A 25,021-nucleotide genomic window follows, 5' to 3' on the forward strand; every position below is an offset into this window, starting at 1 on the left:
TTTGAGACTGTCGTATGTAATTCTGCCTTAAACTTTTGTGTATAAGTTTTTGTGTGGACATATGTTTCAAATTTATTGCTATCCTCTCATGGGACTGGAGGTAACATAGAAGGGAGAGCAGGTCAGAGCAGATTAGCTTGGACTAGGTGAACAGTTGTGTATAATAGGACAGATTCCAGCTCACACGCCACCTGCATTTCTCTCTTTATCACCATAGGTTAAAATGTGTCCGACATACCAACATGCCTTTGTAATACAATTTAAAAGCCAAATAATGCCAGGCCTGCCAGTAAAGTCTGTCCTGAGGGGAGTGGGTTGAAGGACAAATGGAACATTGCAGAAGAACAGGGCAGTGAGGGCACAGAAAAGGGGGCCTAGCTACAATGGCTGTGCTGAAGCCACGTGTTTCTTGGGTAGATACATGAAAGGTGCTCACAGATGCACAGCTCCTTGTGGAAGGACGCCTTCTTACCTCACCAGCCCGACCAACCCCAGCCTCAAAGCTTGCTTGTTTGTCTAGTTCTGGAATTTGTACTTCTGCCTAGAAAGGACATGAATGAAACCTTGGCATTTGCTTACAGTCAGCTCAGAGAGGACCCATGCCCTGCACTAAATCATCAGTTGTACTGGTGGTGCACTCGGCCTCTTCCCTGGTCACCAGACCGTATGGGTACAGTTTCTTTATTCACTCTGGAATATATTAGGACTCACAACCTTCACGCCCTAGAACACCAGTCTCCTGACATGTTGCTTGGATTACTGTTCTCTGCTTTCTCCTGCCCCTTGCCCCTTCCACCTTTCTCTCTCCCAGTTCCTCCGTAGGCACTTTAAGAGTATATTCTAGAGCAAGAATAAATAACTCTGCTAAGGTCCTGACCAGTGTCCTATGATGGGACAGTGAGAGCATGCCAGTTTGTGTCCCAGCGCAGCTGCTCCTTGCACAGAGTGCCTCTTCATCTGGCAGCCTGGTACACATTGTGCCAGCTTTGACTGCCATGCCAGGTGCTGGCATGCTCTTGAGATGATACAGGCTAGACATGCTGCTGACGCCAATTGCCTCAGAGCTTCTCTTGCTTATTTATCTCAAGTTGAACAGATCCTGAATCCTGCTCTGAATTTAGAGGGCAGCTGTTTCTAAAGAATTGCTTTCAGTGTGTCTTGCCTGGAACCCTATAGGTTGGGACTCTTGGGGAGTTCAAAAAGCTAATTTAGAAAACAGGTAGCAGTTCCTCAAAAGGCTAAACATAGAGTTCTCTCATGACCCAGCAACCCCACTCCTACACAGATAAACCTAAGAGTAATGGAAATATTTGTTCACACAGACTTGGGCTCGAGTTTATTGCAACACTGTGCATTACAGAAAGCACAAGCAATCCAGATGTCCATCGCTGAGGAGTGGAGAAACAAACTGTGCCATATCTATTCAGTGGACTCTTATGTGGCAGTAAAGGAGAATGAAATGCTGACAAGTGCATTGAGGAATATTGAGAAACTTCTTCAAAGTGAAAGAAGACAACAAAGCCCACAAGCTGTATAATTCATTTATGCTGAATGTCTAGAATAGGCAAGTCCATAGAGACAGGAAGTGGATCAGTGGTTGCTAGGGCCTGCGGGAAGAAGAGATGGGAAATGACTGCTAATGGTGTGGGATTTCCACTCAGAGTGATGAAAATGTTTTAGAATTAGTGATGACAATCACAAAGCTCTATTTGAAACCACTGAACTGCACATTGTAAGAGGGTAAGCTTTGTGACGTGCAAATCAAATGTCAAGAAGTTTATTAAAAAATTACCCTAAACATCCAGCCAAGCTCTTCAGGGACACAGGCCCTAATGAAAAGAGGTGAGGTGATATGGCCTGGAAAGAACAAGTGTTGATGCTGACCCTGAAGAGAGGAGCCATGGGGTGGGGTAGGGGGAGAGCATAGAAGGTTCCCTGTGACCCATGGTGTTTTGTTTAGCCCTTGGTGCCAACCCCTGCCAGGAGCTGAGCTTCAGCTGGAGTCTGTTAGACTGCAGTGGCTAATGAGTAAATGTCCATCCTCAGACAGCTAAAACATCATTTTATTTGGAAATAATTTCAAACTTAATTGAAACATTACAGGACCTTGGACTAGTTGTCACATGGCCATTGTCATCTGATCTTTGATCAGCACCTTGCTTCCTGCAGTCTAGGGAGAGAGATGTATTCCCAGAAGTTTTCTACCATGGTCTAGGAAAATAAGTACCTGCTGAAATGGCTTTCCACTCTAGAACTAACTGGCATGAGAAGGGCTCCTGGTGACACCATGGGATTTTAGGGTATGAATAGGTTCCTAGGCTGCTGACCATTTCCTTGGAAGTTTCCTATCCCCAGTTTTTAGGATTTTGTGGAGTAAAAGCTGGCAAGTAAGACATCATCAACAACATGTATATTCTTTACTTTTTTCTGTATTTCTCTTTAGAATGTATTCTCATACCTGTTCCCATCTTTTTTGATTTAGCAATTTACAGAAAGGAAACTATTTAGCAAGGTCACTGAAGAAATCAGCCAGACTCCTGTATGAACCACATCATTTGAGACAGGACAGAAAATAGGTTTTTTTTAGGGAGAGTGGGAATGGGGCCTATAGCTTCGTTTGCACCTAAAATCTGTAAAACAGAAAGAAAGGTCTTAGCTAGCAGGCCCAGGCCCACAGAGTTAGTTTGTGAGGGCCACACAGGCACAGTTCAAGAAAGCATAGACATTTCAGTTTGCTTTGGAGGAGTCAGCTCAGTATGTTTGCCACAGGTGAAGCTTTCTCACAAAGCTTCTTCAGCATCTACAATCAGATTTGAACACACAAACTTGGATTATTTTCTTTGTATTTTAGGGACAACAGAGGCATGTTGTTTTGATCTACCCTGTAGGGCTCTTGAGTTGCCATGGGTTTTCCCTTCAGTATTGTGGCCCTCCTTAAATTCCACCCCCACCTAGGAACTCTAGTTTTATGTTCCTTTGTAGCATCTCCCAGCTTTGACTGAGAACATGGTCACTGTAAATCACAGGACCAGGCTGAAAGCTGATTTAGTTTCCAGTCAGCTTTGGCCTTGGAGAATGAGGGCAGGCTGGATGGAAGCTTGGCCAGAGTGTGTGTCCTATGCATTCCACTGCCTCTGTTCCCTCAGGGATAGCCTTCAGTTAGCTGGACCCAGCTGTGCCTCATGTCTTTATGGTGACAGCGTAGAATGTTTTTGTTCAGCCTGGCACCTGAACTCCAGGGCATGTCCTGTCCTTTTCTTGTAGCTGCTTTGCCTGAAGTAGCCATCAGAGTCTGGGTTTTCTCCATCCTACTCTCTGTGACATCCATCTCAAGGATTTAGATAGTTCCTCAATCTCCTGTCTTTGGCTAAGCCTTACCTTTCTGCTGGTATCATCTTCCTTTTTAAAATGTGGGTATGGGCATTTTGCGTACATGTATGTCTGTGCATGCTTGCTGCCTGTAGAGGCCAGAAGAGGGCATCAGAACCCCTATGGAACTGCCAGTTGTCAGTTCCCGTATGGATGCTGAGAATCAAATCCAGGTCATCAGGAAAACAACCAGTCCTCTTAACATTGATCCATCTCCAGTCCTCCTGGAACCATCTTTCATATAGGCTCCTGTCACCTCACACACAGACATCTCCACAGTGGGCTTCTGGCTGGTAGCATCACAGCCATCAAACTCTGACAATACATATCCATTTCCCATTCAGAAACCCCATACCCTTGTCCACCATATCCTTTATGCCTCCAGGACAGAATCAAAACCAGGTGCTAAAGACCTGTCACAGTTAGATACCAGCCTGTCTCTCCAAATCCATCTGCCACTGTCCTGACAAGACCTCAGCTATAGTTAGTATTTGCATCCTCCCCTGTATTCCCTGTAGATGTTTTAGTCCTGCTTTATCTCATCTCAGTTTTGTATTTGTAAACCATTCCTGGTCTTATGGGAGGTAAATATCTTATAAATCTTAAAATAGATCCAATATGTCCCATGACCCCAAGGTGAGGTCCCTAGCCTGATACTTCAGGTCCCCTTGGGCCCTTCTTTCCTATGTAAAGATCACACCTACCACTGGGAGTGCCTCTTTGACATTTGACTGGTGAGGGTCATAGCTGACTTCTGTGGTCAGATATCTTTTCTGGTCTTACTCCACAGCATCCTGGTTTTTCAAAAACAAGCAGTGCTTTTCGTACCATATTGCTTGTACATCATAGGTACTCAGCCGATAGTTTTGGCTATTCAACATGGCCTATAGAATCCTTAGTTTAGCAAATTTGGAAATTTGACTTTAGATATTCTAGGGTTATCTGATTCTGAAAGTCTGGTTCAAGCTAATTAATCTTCTGAAAGGCTGGTTAATTGTTCAACCTGGATCATTTAAAGGAAGATAATCCTAGCAGCCAGCCAGGAGGGTATCCCCTCCATGGTCCAAGACCTTTCTGGGATCTCAGGAGAATAGAAGGTGCTCATTGAACACAGAGTTACGTGAAAGGTGTATACACATCTAAGCAGAATGTCTGCTGTGGAGGAAGTGTTTGTTTTTAAGGAATCTGAGTAAGACTCTAAACCCAACATTCCCAGCTCCTTTATCAGTGGGAAACCATAGACTCTCATTTCTAGATACCATCATGACCTCTGTCAGCTATTTTTGTAAGGCCTTTATTTTTGTATGTTTCATATATTAGGGCTGCAAATTTATGGCTATTCTCATTAGTTACACTTTAGGTTGGTAATTTTGGAGTCACAAATCAGATGACTTGTTAAATCCTGAATTTGTAGATTTTTAACATTTTCTTCTCTTAAGATCTCTACATCTCTACAATATAACACTTCTTCTCGGTAGTGGAAAAATACCCATGTCTCAAAATTCTGTATCATTTAGGAGACCAGCATGGTATTTGTTGAGTTGTTAATGAATCAGTGGTACTCTGGGTGTGTAAGCAACGCTATTTTTAAACCCATTGCTGACTTCAGTGATAAAGAGGGTACAGAATGTGCCTTGCTGGGCTTGAGAGCATACCATGAGTAATATCCATTACTACTATGATGTCAGAACTTGAATATTCTTTTCCAAAAAGATAACTATTACATCATGAAGCTGAGGAATGCAACTGGAGCAGGATGAGAAAGGCCCATTCCCCTCATAAGAAACAAAAACAGATAATCCCTGATTGGACGCAGGCCTATGATCAGTAGTGCTCAGCCCCTTGGCCAGTTTGAAAGGCAGCTTCTCATTTTAGTCATCAGAAAGCAATTTGCCTCAAAGTTTCCAGGCCAAACTGAAGACATTTCTAAAAGATAATTCTGTGCCTTCTACTTATTCAGAAAACCTCCTAGGTGGTAATTGGTGTGTGCATACTTGAGTTCTCTGGCACTTGTGATGACCAGTGCCATCCTATTTTTACACCTTACACTTGGTGAAGCAGCCTCATAATAAAATGTGAAAGTAGAAACTACTTTGAAGTTTTAAAGTCATCCTTACAAATGTGAGCACTGGTTTTAATGGCTAAGCATCTTGCACATCAAGACATAATAGCATTTATGCAGATGGCAACATCAAAGAAAACTAAAGTGCTAATTTTAATACATAGTAGCAACAGATTGTTCACATGTATGCTACATCCTTGGGCCACTGAGGTCTTTGCTTTCTCCAATTCTCCTTCAGTTCCCAGGCCAAACAGCCTCTCCTCCCTGGATCAGGGCTGTTTACATAGCAAGGGAAAGAGGACCAATTCTCACACTTGCTTTAAAGTTCTGCCCCAGAAGCAATACCCTTTATGACCTTTTTTTTTTAAACTGGCTTCAATTATGGCCAAATCTAACTTTTGCATTATGTGAGTTGAGTCTCTTGAGTTCTAGCAGGAACTTTGAGTGAAAGGCTCAGGAAAAATTACTAAGATTCAGAAAAAGAATCTAAACATATTTTTCTAAGACTTTAAAATTTTCTATTTTTATGCTTTTAGTAGGCATTTAAGTAACATGGAACATGAGATTTTATAAAAAATAAATACTTCACTTGTACACTTGTCCCAAAACATTGCCCCATTTCATTTTTTTCTGCTCCTGTTGGTCATTCATTAAAACCAGCATACTGTATCCCTCAACTTTGCCAGGCATGTGGCTGAGTATTGTGAGCACCAGTTTTTAGTGCAACGTATCCTCATGTATTAAGTAGCCACAGTAAGCTGGACAGCCTCCCACTCCTCCTTTCTCACTATTCACCTTTTTGGATTTACTGTGTGTCAGCGTGACACACATAGAAAACACGCACACTTGTCTAAATTCACACAAAGCGCTGGTGATGTGCTGTTACTATCCCCACTTTCTAGGTGAAGGAATTGAGGCACAGAGAGGTTAAGTAGCCTGCCAGGCTTGTTAATTGTAGAACTGTTTTTTGACATAGCTGTTGAAGGCTCAAAAATGATCTAAAACAAACCCTTGGAGCCCAGAGTATAGTGAAATTGGAGTTTGCTGATATTGCCAGAGGCCATCCCATCTTCCACATCAGCACACATGAACACCGGCAGACATTTCAGTCATGGCCCGAGAGGCAGGGATCCATGTGAGAGCAAGCACTTCTGCCAGCAATGGGCTAAGTGGCTTAGCATTATGGAGCTGCTGAGTAATAACATCAGGGGAGAGGTTCAATGACAGTGACTCACAGTATAATAATGTCCTTGTAAAAGACCACAGAACCCACTTAACTTTGCACATGTGAGCATGGACTGCTGGATGTATGGTCAAGGGATCCAAGCTGACTCCCATATCCACCTACACATACAAATACACACTCATTACCAGACATTGTACTTAATAGTTTCCAAAGTGCATGGCAATGTTTATTATTCTGAGTGTGCTCTTTACGTGGGGCTTTATTTTCTTACCTTTCTTTTTTCTTTCTTTTTTGTTTTGTTTTTTGTTTGTTTGTTGTTGTTGAGGCAGGGTTTCTCTGTGGAGCTATGGCTGTCCTGGAACTTGCTCTGTAGACCAGGCTTGCCTCGAACTCACAGAGATCCACCTGCCTCTGCCTCCCAAGTGCTGGGATTAAAGGCCTGAGCCACCACTGCCCTGCTCTCTCTCTCTCTCTCTCTCTCTCTTCTTTTCTTTCTTTCTTTCCTTTCTTTCTTTACCCCTTCCTTCCTTCCTTCCTTCTTCCCTTTTTTCCTCCTTCCCTAACTTTTTTCCTGCCTCCTCTCCCCATTGCTCCTGCTTGTTGTCCTTTCAGTCAGAATAGGTGACACTGTTTCCCTAAAGTGACCTGTAACTGAGTTTAGTCAGATGACTGTTGAAAGCAGCTGAGGGGGCTGGCAAAGTTCTCAAGAGAATAAAAACTGGAAGGTAGAGCTGCTGTAGCAAAGGGTTGCCACATAGAGCAGCAAGGGTGGCAAATTGTCAGACTCTCAGACAGAAGGTAAAATGAAACTTGCCTTGAGAAACGACCAGGGGAAGAGGGTCCTGTATATTTCCCATCATCAGCCTCACTATGCCTGGGAACAGCCTTCGCAAAGTTCTCTGAGTGGTTAGTTGGCAACATCTGAGAAAGTGTTCAGAGGTGCATGTGAAGGTTAGGACAAGAGGCAGCAAGCAGGTGTGGCACAGACAGCCGATCCTGTGTTCTGGTTTCCTTTTCTACCACAGCAAGAAGTTGAGGTTTGAAAAGGAGAAGTATTGTTCCTGTCTGTGCTCTTGGTACCCCCAGTGAGGACAAAGTGAAGTTTCATGTGGCTTCATTTTGTTCTAAAGACAGACCTCAGTCATGATGCACAAATCTATTTGCATCAAGAGTTAATTGTTCAGCATCCTGACTGGAATGGGAACCACAAGGTGGGAGGAAAGCTCTGGATGCCTTTGCAGCTTTTCTGCCTAGAGGTGACAAATACAAGCTGTGAGGCCATGAGGACAAATTGATATTAGGCCTAAGTGACTTTGCAGTAGCTAAAAATACTTTATTGTAGCTTGAGTGCAGACATGTCTTTTTTTTTTTTCTTCTTCAGTGAAATACATCCTGAATTGTATTACAGAGTATAATTGTTTCCTAGAGCTCCTGTAACAAAGTAACACAAACCAGGTGGCTGAGAACCACAGAAATGTAAGCTTCTGCTGTTCGGGTGGAGATGGGAAACAAAGGTGCCACCACATAGAATACTTCTTCTCCTCCTAGGGTCTTGTGGGCCCTGTAGTCTTTGGGCATCTTGGTTTGCAGCTGCACTCAATTTCTGCCTGTGTCATTATGTAGAATTGCCTTCTCTTAAAAGAACACCAGTCAGGTTAGACTAGGACTCACACTTAATGACCTCATCTTAATTTGATTATACCTGTAAAGACCCTATTTCTAAATAAGGCCACATTCTTAGATAGCTGCTGGGAGTTCAACACACCCTTCTGGTGAACAGGTAGTAATGGAAAAATTTACCATAGTGTAAGATACCAACATGAAAATGAGTAGACCAAGTTTCCAGCTCTGTTTCTGAGTGTATCAGATTTTCTGGATAAGCTTGACAAAACAACTCAGTAGTGGGTTGGGCATGGAATTAGCAAACATTTGGGAATATCCCATTTTCTTCACAAGGGAAATAAGATCCCACTGGTTTGTGAGTCTCAGTTTATAAGACATTTCTAAGGGATAGCATAATTCATGTGAGGCTGACTCACCTTACCAGCTCATTACTCAGCCTTCTCAGTGACTGTTACAAATCTGGTTTGCTGAGGTGGTCACTAAGGACTGAGAGCTGGTGGCACAGAGAGGACAGTACACCTGCCAGTGGCAGGAGGGACTGAAGGGATTAGGGAGGAAACTTTTGAGAAGACAGGTGACTCGACACCTGAAGCTAGCCCACTGCAAGTAAGATCATTCTAATGTAGAATATTCTGGGGCCAAAGCCTTCTGGAGTTTGGGGGTGCTACTTAAATGGATTTCAGCTGAGCTACTGTTATTTTTACAGTTTATGGATGTTTGATGCTTTTCTATTTTGATTGATAGGTTATCTTTTTGAGAGCCTTGCTTAGAAAGAAAAAAAAGCTGGAAAAATTATTAGACTTTGGACAAAAAGAACAACTTAGGTAACAGGTGAGAATTCAGAAGCTCATTACCATTAACACCAAAGTGGGCATGAGGAGGGGCCCTCCCAGTCCCTGCCTACTCCACCCTCAGCTGAAACAGCTATCCTTTGGAGGTTCTTCATGTAGGCTTCAGACTTGTTCCACATATTCAGAGTTAGAACCCCAAACCTCAGATTAGTGCTTTTAACCTGCCTTTTGCAGTTGTCCTTGATACTCAAGTGACTGCAGTGGGTTCTTCGCATGCATAGATATACCCCTGTATGGCTTTTTCTAGAAGCACAGTGACAAATTCTGCAGAACTTAGTGTAACCACTTTGCTTTTACTTGTTTCCATATGTGTGACTGAAATATAGTTGCAGATTATTTAAGGAAGGATTCAGGGAAAGCACAAAATGAAACCTTTTACCTCAAAGAACAAAAAGCAAAAGGTGTATTTTGTTGTATGTATGTGTGTTTTTTAAATTTTATTTTAAATGTCATGACATCCTGGCAAAAATTACATTTTGAAGCCTTTTGGCCTTCTTAAACTTACTGTTACAGTGTGAATTTTGTGCTCCAAATTCATATGTAGAATTTCTGACCCTTAGGACCTTGGAATATGACCTTGTTTAAAGAGAGAACTTCCAGAGATTACCAGTGGCTTTGTTAGCGTGGGCCATAATCCAATATGACAGGTGTCCTTATCAAAAGGGGGAAATCCAGACACAGATAGCCACAGGGAAGATAATTGAGGAGACACGGGGAAAAGACGGCTATGTAAAGGCCAAGGAAAGAGGCTTGGAACACCTCATTTCCTCCCATCTCTCAGAAGGGACCAGTTCTGCCCACACCTTGATTGTGGCCTTCTGGCCTCCAGGACTGTGAGATGATATTTTGTCATCAGCCACCCACCAGCCTACAGGGCTTTGTTAAGGAACTGTAACAGACTCTGCCTGTGTTTAGCAGTTGCTGGCTTTCTGTTAGGTGGCCAGGCTTGGTGATCCATGTCTATAATTCTAGGAGACTGAGGAAAGGGAATTGTGAGTTTTAGGTTACCCTGGGCTACACAGTGAGACCTTGTCTCAAGCAAAACATGCTATTATTCTTGGATTTTATTTGTTTTAAAATAAATCTTCATTGGTGCAGCTGTAGTTTTAAAAGGGTTTTTGGAGTTGTTTGGCACAGACTTGTTTTTCTTTCCTTGTTGCTGCCTATTTATTGTAGAAACTGAGAAGCATGTGTATTTTATCAGTTGTCATTCTTTACTTCAGCAGCATCAGATTGGTCGTACTGCTGGGAATGTATCATTACTATCTTCCGTGCTGGACGTGGAATCCAGGTCTTACACATGGTAGGAAAGTGCTCTGTGCCTCTGCTACCTTCCAGGCCTTGCCAAGTTGAGAGTACTCAGATTGCTTGCAAACACCACCAACAGGTAGAGACCGTCATTCTAGACTACAGGGACTCATCCACTGCACGGAAGTGCTGGCTTGACATGACATTGGCTTTGTGCAAGGCCAACATAGGGGAGTTGCAAAAAACTCACTAAAGACAGCCTTGGAGTTGTAGGCAAGGCTGACAATTTGCAGAAAGAGGAGAGAGTCTGAACACCGAGAAGGGCAGACAAATAACAAATCGTGAACCAGTAAGTTTGGCAAATGTTTAAGAAATTTACGAATAGCAGGGGAAAGATGTTTTCTGACTTAAGCATAACTTATGGTAAAATTTGAAGAAACACAGCTTATGGCAGATAATACAAAAGACTGTGAAAGTTCCTAAGAGAATTAAATTTCTTAGAAAAGCAAAGGGCTAATGTAGTGTGTCTGCTTATCTTCCCAGGAAGTTACTCCTTTCTCCTCTAACCTCTGGAAGAAAGGAGAGCTGTTGGCACATTCCCAGCCAGGCCCAGCCACTCCTCTGTTTTCATTCTCCTGGATCAATCCTCTAATTGTGTTTTTTTTCTCACTTCATTCTTGCCTTTCCCCCACGACTCGTGAGTCTTCCTCATACTCTCTGACATACTATCTGTACCCTCCAAGGATTACTTTGCCATCTGTTCTACTTTCTGCATTGATTCTCCTGGGAGCTTTATCCACATGACTTCCATTTTCATCAAGGTATCAGCATCTGCAGCCGTAACCTCTTGCCCATTATCCAACCTGATGTTTTCTTCATAGATGTAGCATAGCCTCTCTGTTGTTCTGACACCTAACAAGATCTTTCTCTGAGCTGGGCTGGGGGACAGTCTCAGTCAGCAGGAACTCTATGTCTTCACAGCACAGGGGCCTTTCTTTGCAGTCTGTAACCTTTAGACATCTTAGATGTGACTACATTCTGCCCTTCAGTAACTTATACCCATACCATTGTCTTTGCTTTGTCCATGAATAAGTTTAGGGTCACCTTGCCCTCTTCTCTTTTTGATTAATCCTGTGCAGGCTCATCCCATTCTATAAGTTTCCATTCTCTTTTCAAAATGGTTTATCTTCATTCAAGAGTCAACCTGGGACTGGAGATGACTTAGTTGGTCAAGTGCCTGCTGTATAAGTGAGGACCTGATATTTCTGGCACCCACATAAAGGTGAGCATATGCATGTAATCCCAGCACTGGGAAAGTAGAGACAGGGCTCCCTAAAGCTTGCTGGCCAACCGGTTTAGTTGAATTGGGTGTGTTCTGAGTCTATTGAGAAACTTCGTTTCCAACAATAAATGAGAGAAATTGAGGAAGAGGAAGATACTGTACATCAACCTGTGGCACACACACACACACACACACACACACACACACACACACACACCAACACACACCAACACACACCAACTTTGGACATGGGTACCAGGCATTTCAGCATAGATATCCTTTCAGTATTTGTCATTGACTTGTTGAAACCTTGTTCTATACTCTTCTCCCCAAGAAAAATGTTTGATACTGTGTTCCATCTCTCTTGTTACCACCTATGGATCCACTCCTTTTTATCCCAAAAATTGTTTGATTCCTTTCCATCCTTTGCCCTTAAGTTCTGAAACCTGTCAGTGCCTTACTATAGTTTCTCTGTGAAGCCCTATGTACTTGCTCCTTACTTTATATTTTCTCAGACAGTTCCTTAGTTCAGATCTTCCTAGCCTTACCTCTGGCTATTGTGACAACCTTCCTGTTTGCCATGCAACCTCTCTGGGTCACTTAGTCTAAATCTTCTTACTCAAGGCCAGTGTTCTGGCTGCTGTTCCATTGCACATTAAAAATGAGATGACTGCCTCTTAAAAGAGACATATTAAAAAACAACAACAACTTTGATACATTTCTCAGATGTCATCCTGTCCAGAGGAGACAAAAATGACAGACACCAGGGTCATTGTTGTGAGTATCCATTATGTAGTCAGCTTTGTCCTGTAGTTTAGATGTGTTTTCTCTTCTTTTTGGCTTTCATATGTCCATGGTTTCTACTCTGCCTGGCCTCGTGTTTGATGCTTTTAATTCAAGCACCAAACAAATGAAGCAGAAGCTTGAGTAATGACATGAATTTGAGACCCAGGCAGACCTCAGTTCCAGAATCAATCCTGCTAGTAGGAAAATGACTTTGGGCAACTCATCTCCCTAATCATATTTACTTATTTGTTCTTTAGAGAAAATGCATGTTACTGCACAGTCCTGAGTGAGAACTGGAGTCGAGAAAGGAGCAGGAGTGTATAAAACTCTCCAAAAAACTTTATTAATTACATGAGTGATAATAAAAAGAGTGAAAGCCAAAGGTTGGGTTGGGGGAGAGCTGGGCTATCACATAGCTTTACATGTTTAGATTTACTTCTAGAATGTTAGCGCTACCAGAATTGGGTAAATAGCCGATTGGTGTGCACAGTGTGTGCTGGAGGGTGACTACTGCCTTGGCATTATATATTACTGATATGCAAATATGCTTTAGTTGTCTCCAGACAAAGCAGAAGCTTTCTAAGGACAGAGACCACAGTGCTGGTTGCTCCCACTGTGAGACTGATGGGATTATACCTCCTAGTAGGATCTGGAATACCAGCCTCACCTTTCAAAAGGTCACCCATCTTTCTAATCACAGTCCATACCTTGTAAAATCTTGCCTGACTATAACCTGAGTGAGTCCTGCTCTGGACTGTGTTGTTTACATTGGCAGTTGCTTATGTTGGGTACAATTGCCAATTGTCTTTTTTTTTTTTTTTTTTTCATGAGATCTTGCTTTCTACTGGCCTCCAGTTCATAAAGATGTGCTTACCTCTGCCCCCGGGTGCTTAGATTAAAAGCATGTGCTACCACACCGAACTAATGGTGATACCATACATGTTTTTGTGTTTTCATTCTACCTCACACCAGTCTTTTTTATCTAGAGGACTTGTAATACAGATCTGATGAATGATTTATTTTATTTTGCAAATGCTCAGTACTGCAACAATAGTATTACTACTGTCATTATTGGCAAAGATTCTGAAGGACTCGTGTTTAATTTTATACTGCTCTGGTGGAATTAGCATATATTTAATATTATACAACTAGTGGCTAAACACCCTCTGATTGAAAATTATATAAGAGCCCTGTAAGATATTTAGTACACAGTTTTGAAAATCTGTCACTTAGAAACAGGCTAACCTGAAATTGCCTCACACTTTAAAATACAAACTTGACATACAGAATAATTACAATTTTATGAATATTCTATAGTATATCACTGAAGAATTTCTTTCTAAAGCTATTCAGCCACCCAAGTCATTAAATAACCATAAGTTTTTCAAGGGCTATACAAATTTACTCTTCTCTGGGTATTTAAAATGTTCTGTTTAGATACATATTTCTTTTGGAGGGGGTAGGCTTTGAGACAGGGTTTCTCTCTATAGCCCTGGCTATCCTCTGTTGACCAAGGTGGCCTCAAACTCGAGATTTACCTGCCTTTGCCTCTCAAGTGCTGGGATTAAAGGCATGCACTATCATGCTCAGCCATAGACATATATTTTTAACATTTACTTATTTTAACTTATTTCCTATCTCATGTGCACATATGATGTTGAATATGGGAGTGAGTCCATTGAGCTCTGTGTCATAGAGAAACAAAATGACATTGTAACTTCCATCAGATACTCATTGTGTGGTCAGGGTATGCCCGGAAGGTTTTAGGAATGAAGAAGTTAGTGCCTCTCATGGTGATCTGGACACTACTCTCTTTAACTGTATAACTGGATTCTGAGTCCTAAATTGAACCTTAAATGCGGATAAAAATGATGCCCACTTTTACTTATAATTCCTTCTCTTGAGCTTTGCTAAATTCAGTGAAATTGAATTCAATGGAAAAAAATTAATCATATAGTTGAACCCCCACTTATCCTTGTAGTTTCAACAGAGTCTAATCTTTCAGTAGATAATTTGAGGTGGTGAAATGGAAAGGAAATGTACTCACATGTGAAGCAACTTGTCAGTTCATCCAATTGTGAAATAAAAAGTTCTGAAGAAACTAAGCAAATATGTTAGGAAAAATACACCAAATGACCCAATCTTTTAGTAAATGTTGTTTTGAAAAATAGTGAGTTAAAATCTCAAGGTCATGAAGAGTTTTAGCCGTTTTTTTTAAGTAAATGAAAGAAGTTAGGTGGTTATGATGACAAACCTGTAATCCTAGCCCTTTCATTGAAGGCCATATGATCTTATTTGAAGCTATCCTGGACTGCATAGCAAGACCCTGTCTTAAAAAGCTAGAAAAAGTTGACAGTAACTCTGGAAGAAAGGATTTCTCATTGAACCTTAAAGACTTAAGAAAGACAAAGAGCTACACAGGATTACCTGGGCCTCAAACTGTGGGTGAGGGTCTGAATTTGTTCCTATTCTAGAAGCCCACACCATGGTCTGACCTCAAGGTTTTCAACTTATCCCTGTGTGAGAATGAGATTGTGTGGGGAATGTGTTAATGGGATGAGCATACCACCGTAGTCAGGCTGTCTCAGGCAAAGGTGCTCACTCACCCTGCCCCAAAGACACCCCTCCCAGAGCCTGGTGTGTGCTGGGTACTTGGAAATTTAAAACCTGGAGAATGGTGTATGATTTTAAAGAGGAGCTGAAATTGAGTATGATAGCATTTTGTGGACATACATATAAAGACTACAAGGCAAATGCTTTGAAGATAGTATTTTGAAGCACAGACTTATTGTATATATGTCTTAATGTAAAATGGACATTAGAGTAGGAGCCAAAGAGCACTAATTTTCATTGTTTAAACACGCAGGCTATCAAAAAGCATTCAAAACCTGGGTGACCTGGGTTTGTTTGATACGTGAGACAGTCTGTCTTTTTTGTAGTGATAAGGAATGACTTAAAATGGTGCACTGTAATTTCTGTTGTGATTGTTTTTAATCAGATTTATAGGCACTACTTTTTATTTATCATTCATGAAGAAATTATTACACACAGTTGTGTGATGTAAGTTGGCTTAATTTGCAGTTTATAAATTAGTCTCTTTTACTAGTAGTTTGTCCATAAGCCCAGTAACATGGAAAGATCTGTGGTGCTCAGTGCTCATGATTTTCACCTGCTCAAGAGCCTGTGTCATGGTGGTATGAATACTTCTTTGTAGATACTTCATCCTATATCTCAGCAATCAATGGTTGTACACCATCACGTAGGGTTTTATCTTGAGAGGCCACCACGGCTTTTATAGAAAGGTCTGGATGGGCTGCACCTCTATGGAGCATGTGTAATTATTGCAGATTTATTGTGTTATTCCCTGGGTTCTTCATACTGCCCTCCAGGAAGTTAAAATCTATCTTCCCACTAAAAGAGGGACAAAGTCACTTTTTCTTCTAAGAGCCCAAGAATAGGCACAGAGATTGAAATTTTGTATAGTATCAAACTGAAAATGTCCAGTCAACCCCTGCCATTTCTGGGGGGAAATTATTACTATTATTTTTTGTGTTCAGGGGGTCAGTACTCCTTGAAGAGTACAGGGGTCAGACCATAAAGAAACGAGAGGAAACATTTAGCTTTTCCTTTAGAGTAGAAAACATACAGGTCTCCCCACCCTTTCCCTGTCCCTTGCCTTAGGGATCTGAACAAATGGAGTGGCAAAGGTTGTGGGCTTGACTCAGAGCTAAATTAATCTGGACATTTGTTCCAGAAAATACTTCCAAGGGGAAATGTTTACAGTAAATTTGATTGTGGCTGTGAGATTATTTTAAAAGGAAGATCCAAAACTACCAGTGTTTTATTCTTTATAAATATTTTAGGGCTTTAAAAAATCATCATTAATGGCTTTCTTTGCTATATTTTGTTTGAACATTTTCCTTCTCAGAGGAAAATGTCCTGTTTCATAGCACAAAGATAAAAAGGTTGTTGGAAAGTTTAGGTTTAGTTCTTGGAATAGTGGCTGTTGACCTCAGCAATGACCACAGCAGCCCCAGCCAGAATCTGAGGCAGCTGGCTACAGTGAAAGGTGTAGGGAGATTCTAGCTATTCAGCGCTCCTTGCTGATCCTGGGCATCTGTCACCCAAGGCAGCCAGTGATTATTTCCACAGTTTTATGACCCTTGGCTATCATCCCAAAAACAAATAAGCCATAAGCTACCCTCTTCCCCTTTGTAAAATTCCACTTTGCAATGTGGCCTTTCCACCAAGAACTTCTGAAACAGTTAGGACAGGGACCAATGCCTCTGAAGCTTTGTGTGTAATCAGCTTGTTTCTCCTTTGACCTCCTACTCTCCCTTCCGCTGCCAGTAACTTGAGGAATGAGGAGCCAGGGACAGTCAAGGGACAGAAGCTGAAGTAGATGTTAGTTTTGATTAATCTCTTCCAGGGATAGGTAGCTAAAAGCCCAGGACTGCTCTTCTCTGCTTTGCTTCAAGGGTGTCAAACTTTTTGACGTTGTAACAAAATACCATCTACAAATGTGTTGGACTATATTTGTAGGTGTACTGGAACACATGAGGCCTGTGGGCTACAAATTGGACTTGTCTGGTTTATAGCATTTATAACTATATGAACATTTAAGAGATACTAACAAATATAGAATAACTACTTTTTTGTGTTGTAGTATTAGGAAGATATTGACATAAAAGCAGGAGAAAAGTATGGTTGTATAATAAACCAAAAGAATCATGCCAGGCGATAGTCATGTCAGACATATACAGGCATATTAGTCATAGTACCCATGTCAAGGTTGGAGCCAGCTTTCAAATTAGAAGGGAAGTCTCTGTTGGCTCACAGTAAAGGCGGATTCAGAGTAGTGTTAGGGTTAGAGCAGACCTGCCTTCAGGAAGTCCGAGCACATGTGGCTAGAGCACAGGTAGAGCGTGGCTGTCCAGCCCAGGACAACAACTGATAGCCTCTGCTTTGGTAATTTTTTTTTTTTTCATTTAGAGTGTTTGTTTGTCTTGAGTCAGGATCTTGCTGTGTAGCCCAGAATAGTCTCCAAATCTCAATTCTCCTGTTTTAGCCTTCCAAGCACTGGCAGTGTAGTCATGTAGCACCATACCTGGTCCTCTCCCTTGCTTTTTAAAAAAGTATTTGTCCGTAATTTCTAGTCAAGCCTGCTTCTTTAGATGTGTATCACTAGTTACAAAGCAGTTACAGGCTTTCTTCAAGTAACAGTTGTCCTCATGCACTGTAAGCTTGGCCTACCATGGGAAGACGCAAAGAAATACGAGACAAAAAATAAAGACGTGTGAGGTATTATTGTGGTCCTTGCTGCCAGTACCTAGTCTAGTTCTGGAAACATGACTTAAATATGTAAATAGTGTAAGAGAGAAACAATTGCCAAGTGTGCAGGCTCACACCTGTGATCCTAGCACTGGAGTGAGGGAGGCAGGAGAATCATAAGTTCAAGGTCATCCTTGGCTACATAGTTTGAGGCCAGCCTGACATACATGAGACCTTGTCTCAAAAAACTCAGGCTTGGGGTTCTAAACTGGATGGTCTTAAATTAGTTGAGAGAAGCAATGATGTCATGGCAGAAGGCAAAATGTTCTGGAGAATGAATGAAGCAAGTACAGGAGGCATTCTATTCTAGGAAGATGAGTGGGACCAGTTTAGAGTTGAGAATTCTGGAAAATCAGTGGTTGAAGATGAAGCACACAGGTGGTTGGAAGCAAGATGTATGTTGACTCCTCAGCTTTATCTTCTGGACACTAGGGAGACACCAGAAGCTTTTGGACAGAGGAGCAACGCTCAGAGCTTTATGTAGTAAGGCAAGTCTGATGGCAAGATACAGGTACATTTAGGTCATTTCAGTGGACCAGATTCCTGTATTTACTTTAGTGTTACTTTTGAAAAATAATAAGGATTTCAACTATGGGAGTGGCAAAAAGAACAGGAATTAAAAAACTTGGATACAGTTGAGCATGGTGGTGCACACCCTTAAACCCAGCAGCACTCAGGGAGGCAGAGGCAGGTGGATCACTGTGAGTTTGAAGCCAGCCTGGTCTACAAAGTGAGTTGAGGACAGTCAAGGCTACACAGAGAAACGCTATCTTGAAAAAAAAAAATGTGGTTATTTAAATATTTTGAATTTAAAAAGGACGTTTTAAAGGAAGGGAAATCAATTAAGACTGAGTATCTTTTGCCTGTTGCAATAATGAAGGCTCATCAAGATAAATCCAGTTTGGGAATCAAGTAACTAGAGAAGCACTTTATTGACAGAAACAGAAGTATTAGAATGGAGAATTAGATAGCTTTGTTTTGGGGGAAAGAAAAGGAGTTCAGCTTTGGAAGATCATCTTTGGTGTAGCAGGAGACAGAAATGTATTACTGGAACATTTAAGTGGGAACTTGGCCCATGATAAACATGTGGGAGTTGCCTGCATAGAGATGACTGCTTAAACTGTCTGAATGAATGATGCCTTCCAGAGGAAACAAAATACTAGAAGCACCAGCATTTTAAAGGAGGAAGAAGAGGAGCTGCCTTAACCCCGTGTAATTAGCCATGGGGAGGAGGAAGGCAGTTGCAGATTCACATTAATTCAGATAAGAGTATCAAGAAGGAAGTGGTGGTCACCAGTATCAGATGTTACAGAGAGGTTAAGGAGAATAGGGGCTGAAAGAGCCATTGGATTAGGCAGTTAGGAGGTTATTTACCTTAAGAACACAGATCTATGGTATCTGTCTATGATGGAGGAGAAGGATTAAGAGTGAGCATTGAAGCATTGATTTACAGGTAAGAAGGAAAGAGTGAAGAAGGGGCCATGATTGTTACTCTTCCTGTCTTGCAAGTTGGGAGTTTGTGCATGCACACACACTTGAAGGGAGAAGGGAGAGGTTAGGTCAGTGATTCATTTGGTCAACCTTATTCAGTACCAGCAAAAGACTTTGGCCCAATAAGCAGAGAGAATCAATAGCTTCAAGGGAAAAAAAAAGAAAGAAAGAGAGAGAGAGAGAGAGAGAGAAAGAAAGAAAGAAAGAAAGAGTGGCAGAAACAGGAGTCTAGAGAAATATGGGAGAATATGGATTAGGGAACTAGCAGAACGTGAGGGTGGCCTGGGAATCTGGGCAAAATAGAAGGTAGAGATGCACTGAAGAGAGGTAGAATTGTGAGACAAGTGATGGAGTTAAGGAGACATTAAACAACCACTCTAGATAATGTTTGAGTAAGAGAGGAGCTGAAGCTAGACGGTTAAGTATTAGTGAAGCTTTACCATCTCTCTACCTCCTAAGTGCTTTTGTAAGAAATGGTGATGGGTTGGGGAGCCTCTCTCTCTCTCTCTCTCTCTCTCTCTCTCTCTCTTTCTCTCTCTCTCTCTCACACACACACACAATGGTTATCAGAGGCATCTTAGAAGGTAATTGGTGTTTGTTTTTGCTTGTACTTTTAAGAACTTTGCCTTTCTTGTCATTGTAGTGTTTTTCCTCTCTCTCCCTCTCCATGTATATATCACATTAAAAAATATACAGCTACTTCAGAAAAGTCTTTAATAATTTCAAGATTAAGTTGCAGATATGTCAGTATGAAATCATAGTTCTTTTTCTTGTTCTTGCACTCTGTGTGTGTGTGTGTGTTTGTGTTTACAGACTTTAGGTTGACATCTGTGCCTCCTTTAATAACTTTCCATCTTATTTTTTGAGATGGAATCTGAAGCTCAGCAATTAGGCTAGACTGGGTGGCCAATAAACCCCAAGAATCTGCCCATCTCTGCCTACTAGGGCTGGGTGCACAAAACCACGACAACCTTTGTATATGGACGCTGGAAATCATGTTCAGTTTTTATGCTTACATGGTGAGCAATTTTATCTAGACAGAGTCATCTCCCCAGCACCTGAAATCTTAGGACTTTTGCAAGAAATTTATTATTGCACAGATCAACAAAATAAGTGAGCAAGGAGCCCATGCTTGGCCCTACATGTGTTAAGCCAGCTAAACAAAAAATCATCCATCTACTCAGCCCTGTAGAATTCAGGATGACTAGGATACCAGATGGTAGGAGTATGTTTCATTCAGAACACAGAAGATCATGAAAGGCCCCTGTGAGAGGCCCCTGCAAGAACATGTTTCTTAAGAGTAGTGAACCTGGTTATTACAATCTTTTGACAGGGCTATGCTGACTACATGGAGGGGCTAAGTATGTAACACTACTTGGGCTACTTGATACAATCTTTAGATTTAGCAAGATGGAGAATTGGTTTCTGTAACAAGTATAATTCAAAGAAATAAACTGTAACAAAGTCATAATTCTGTATCTGATTCTTGACTATTCCTGACTTTGTTTTATGAGTCTCCTTTCCTCCTAGGGCTGGTAGGTCTAATGGCAAAATAGGGGAACCATTGGTCTCACAAACAAGGACGCTAGAATGTGCTTCTGGGTGGAATTGATTTTTTTTTTTCAGGCTGCTGCATTTTTAAATCATTGTGTGTGTGTGTGTGTGTGTGTGTGTGTGTGTGTGTGTATGTGTGCGTGCACATGCAGACCAAGAAATGTGGGGAGGCTAGAGCGCAGTCCTAGGTGTTCTGTTAGTCCTTACCTCCTGCCTTGTTTGAGAGGTGGTCTCTTGTTTATTGCTGCATGTGCCAGACTAGCTCGCCCATAAGCTTCTAGAAATTGCCCTGTCTCTGTCACCTATCTTGCTGTGGGAACTTTGGGAGTGCAGTTGCATGTGACCAAGCCCAGTTTACATGGGTTCTGGGGATCTGAATTCAAGTGTTCACACTTACGCTGTAATGCTTTACCCATTGATCCATCTCCCCAATCCTCAAGCTTCTTTTGAAGTGGAAAAGCAATCTGATCAGAGCCTAAATGAATTGATTGTTGATTTATGGAGGAGTAACTCAAGTATTTATTTTCTCCTTTTCTTTCTTTATAGGTATGGCCTCACATGTGCAAGTTTTCTCCCCTCACACCCTTCAATCAAGTGCCTTCTGTAGTGTGAAGAAGCTGAAAGTAGAGCCAAGTTCCAACTGGGACATGACTGGGTACGGCTCCCATAGCAAAGTGTACAGCCAGAGCAAGAACATACCACCTTCTCAGCCAGCCTCCACAACCGTCAGCACCTCCTTGCCAATCCCAAACCCAAGCCTACCTTACGAGCAGACCATCATCTTCCCAGGAAGTACTGGACACATAGTTGTAACGTCAGCAAGTAGCACTTCTGTCACCGGGCAAGTCCTCGGCGGACCACATAACCTAATGCGTCGAAGCACTGTGAGCCTCCTTGACACCTACCAAAAATGTGGACTCAAGCGCAAGAGTGAGGAGATTGAAAACACTAGCAGTGTGCAGATCATTGAAGAGCATCCACCCATGATTCAGAATAATGCCAGCGGGGCCACTGTCGCCACTGCCACCACATCCACTGCCACCTCCAAAAACAGCGGCTCCAACAGTGAAGGTGACTATCAGCTGGTACAGCATGAAGTGCTGTGCTCCATGACCAACACCTACGAGGTTTTAGAGTTCTTGGGACGAGGGACATTTGGGCAAGTGGTCAAATGCTGGAAACGGGGCACCAATGAAATTGTGGCCATTAAGATCCTAAAGAACCACCCATCCTATGCTCGGCAAGGTCAGATTGAAGTGAGCATCCTGGCCCGGCTAAGCACAGAGAGCGCTGATGACTACAATTTTGTGCGGGCCTATGAGTGCTTCCAACACAAGAATCACACATGTTTAGTCTTTGAGATGTTGGAGCAGAACCTCTATGACTTTTTAAAACAGAACAAGTTTAGCCCATTGCCCCTCAAGTATATTCGCCCGGTCCTTCAGCAGGTAGCCACAGCCCTGATGAAACTCAAAAGCCTGGGTCTTATCCATGCTGACCTCAAACCAGAAAACATCATGCTGGTGGATCCATCCAGACAACCATACCGAGTAAAGGTCATTGACTTTGGTTCAGCTAGTCACGTGTCCAAAGCTGTCTGTTCTACCTACTTGCAATCCAGATACTACAGGTAAGACTGTTTACATGGAGATAGTCAAAGGATACAGAAGGCCCAGTGGCATCCACAGGGAATGTGCAGAGAGAGTCACCATGGAGGAGATAAAAACGTTTGGCAGTGGTTGTTACCAAAAAGAGACCTTAGTATGGGGGCTGGAGAGATGGCTCGGTGGTTAAGAGCACTTGCTGCTCTTATAGAGGACTTCAGATCAGTTCCCAGCACCCACATGGCAGCTCATTAACTTGAGTAAATCTAGTTCCAGGAGGTCCATCTCCCTCTTACAGCCTCCAGACATGCACATGGTATACACATGTGCATTCAGGCGAATGCTCATCTGCATAAAACTAAATAGTCTTTTTTAAAAACAAAAAGAGAGACCTTAATGTGGTTGAAAAATTAGAATACATGCAGACTGGAGTGACAGTGAGAAGCTATCAAGAAGGCATCTGAGAAACATTCTTGGTCCAGACATTGAGAGTTGGTAAGGACTTTTGGGAGCTGGGTGAAAAGCAGAGTGGAGAAGTCAAGTCCTTCTGGATGGAGAGGATCCAGACAACTAGAACAGGAAGGTTTGTGCTATTAGGCATAGGGTAGCAAAATGAAAGACTTGTTTAGGAGATGAGAATGACCTGCCGGCCCAGATCAGAGGATTTGTGAATAGTTCCTGGAATAAGTCCTGGAAACTTTGAACAAGCAGGGGTTGGTTGGGGGTGCTATTGGGGGAGGGTGTAATAGGTTGATAGCAGTTTTCTTAGAAGACTGCTATTATATTCATGTGAAAGAGGCTGGAGGAAGGGAAGATCTTTGTGCTAGGGCCAGTTGCTTCTCCTGTGGTAGGTTTATGTCAGGAAACATCTATTCCCCCACCCTTTTTTTAATTATAAGGAAATACCCAAGGCAGGATAATTTTGAAAAGAAAAGAGGTTTATCTAGCTCACAGTTCTGAACATTTAAGGTCACAATGCTATTGTCAGCCTTATGATAGATGGCCCCACAATGGTGAGAGGATACATAGGAATAAGAGATCACATGGCTAGACAGGAAAATGGTTCAAAGTTAGATTCAAGCTATTAAGACACTTTTATTCAAGAGAACTAACTCAGGTTTCTAACCTTAATTCCTTCCAAAGACAGTGCTGATAATGAGCTTGCACTAGACCTTATGACCTCTCAACATCACTACGTTGAGGACCATTCTTTGAACTCATGACCTTACAGGGTCAAAGCTCATTCACACTCTAGCAAGAAAACTTGTTCATTCAGACATCAAAAGTTTGTGATCTCATTTCTAATATGGGCCTTGCACAATATTAAGCGCCAAGAATATAAACAAGGCCTTGGCCATCCCAGAGTTTCCAGCACACTGCAGGCTTTGACATTAGTAAAATCCAGAACTGGACTGATCCCTATACTCACTAGGCTGACTGTTTTGCGCTGACTGCCTAACTTGATATACTCTCATTTCCTGACCTATGAGCTAGAAGCTGGGTTTTTGTACCAGTCACAGGGTGCTGTTGGACCATCACATGCTGTGATGGAATCTAGTGCTATGTGCAATGTCCAGCCTATGGGAGACATAGTATCAGGAGGCAGTAGAGACAGAAAGCAGGGTTCAGGGTTATAGACTGGCAAAGCTCTATGCTGGAAGTAGTAGTGGCCAGCCCCATAGAATTGAAAAAGAAACTCCCATGGGAAAGTAAGCAGAACCACATCCAAGAGATTAGTTTGTGGCAGTAATAGGAGTATCCCGGCACTTCTTGCTGCATGGAGCCTTCTGTCCCACGCCTTTATTTGGATGTGTCTTCTTATATCTTCTTGAAGGCTCCAGAGGAAAGACTGGGCAGACTTGCGCTGTGTTAACACAGCTGACCTATGACCTGTTCTGAAGTGACCACTAGTCCTTGTCTCCTTGCCTCCCTTATCTCAGCTTGCTTCTCTCACTGTGCCTAGTCACTCCTTACAGCGCTATTACCTGTCTCTATGTTGTCTGTTCTCTCTCACCTCAACCCTCAGTCAGACCCTCCTCTCTGCCTTGTGTTTTGATATGACTCAAAGGATGGCTCTCAAGGCTTCTCCATTCCTCTTAAGAAGGATTCCTGAGTTGTAGGAGCCCTTGCTTAGCTCTAGAATCTGATATGGAAAAGTGTTGGCTTTCTCCCTACACTTAGATATATACACTGCCCTCTGCTCTTAAGAGGAGTTCTCATAAGCTTCTGCATACTCATGAGGCTAGATCTACCCCTGTGGGCTCTCCTCCACCAGGCTGGAGGGGAGCCATGTGCCCACTGTTGGAGCCATCCAGGAATATAGAGCTTGGACAATGGGAAAGTGTACCCCTCCTTGAGGTAAAGAGGAAGGCTGACAATCCATATTCTCTGGAGAGTGCCTGGCCCTTCCTTGAAAGCCAACTCTCTCTGGCTCATCACAGGGAAACAGCTTGCCCCAGAGGTGGCTGTTGCTGGGGCTTCTTCTCTATTTACTGCAAAATGGAGGCTTTGCTGTCACTTTATATTTAGACTTAGAAATTCAGGATGCCAGAAACTGTTTCTTGCCAGTTCTTGGCCTGAATTTAGGGCAAACCATGCCAAGTCAAGGGCTGTGTGAGATTTTATTATTTAGTT

The 25,021-nt window shown here is 42.3% G+C and overlaps 1 protein-coding gene across 4 annotated transcripts in view; it reads left to right on the forward strand.

Annotated features, from left to right (window-relative positions):
- Window positions 1–25,021, forward strand: part of Hipk2 (homeodomain interacting protein kinase 2) — a 197,692-nt gene that overhangs the window by 36,898 nt on the left and 135,773 nt on the right. For all 4 annotated transcript variants that reach the window (XM_021632133.2, XM_021632135.2, XM_021632136.2 and 1 more), the window contains exon 2: window positions 21,330–22,413. In XM_021632133.2, the coding sequence (XP_021487808.1) occupies window positions 21,330–22,413 (1,084 nt within the window). The remainder of the gene's footprint in view (window positions 1–21,329; window positions 22,414–25,021) is intronic.

Source organism: Meriones unguiculatus, chromosome 3, assembly GCF_030254825.1.
Source record: "Meriones unguiculatus strain TT.TT164.6M chromosome 3, Bangor_MerUng_6.1, whole genome shotgun sequence".
Classification (NCBI taxonomy): domain Eukaryota; kingdom Metazoa; phylum Chordata; class Mammalia; order Rodentia; family Muridae; genus Meriones; species Meriones unguiculatus.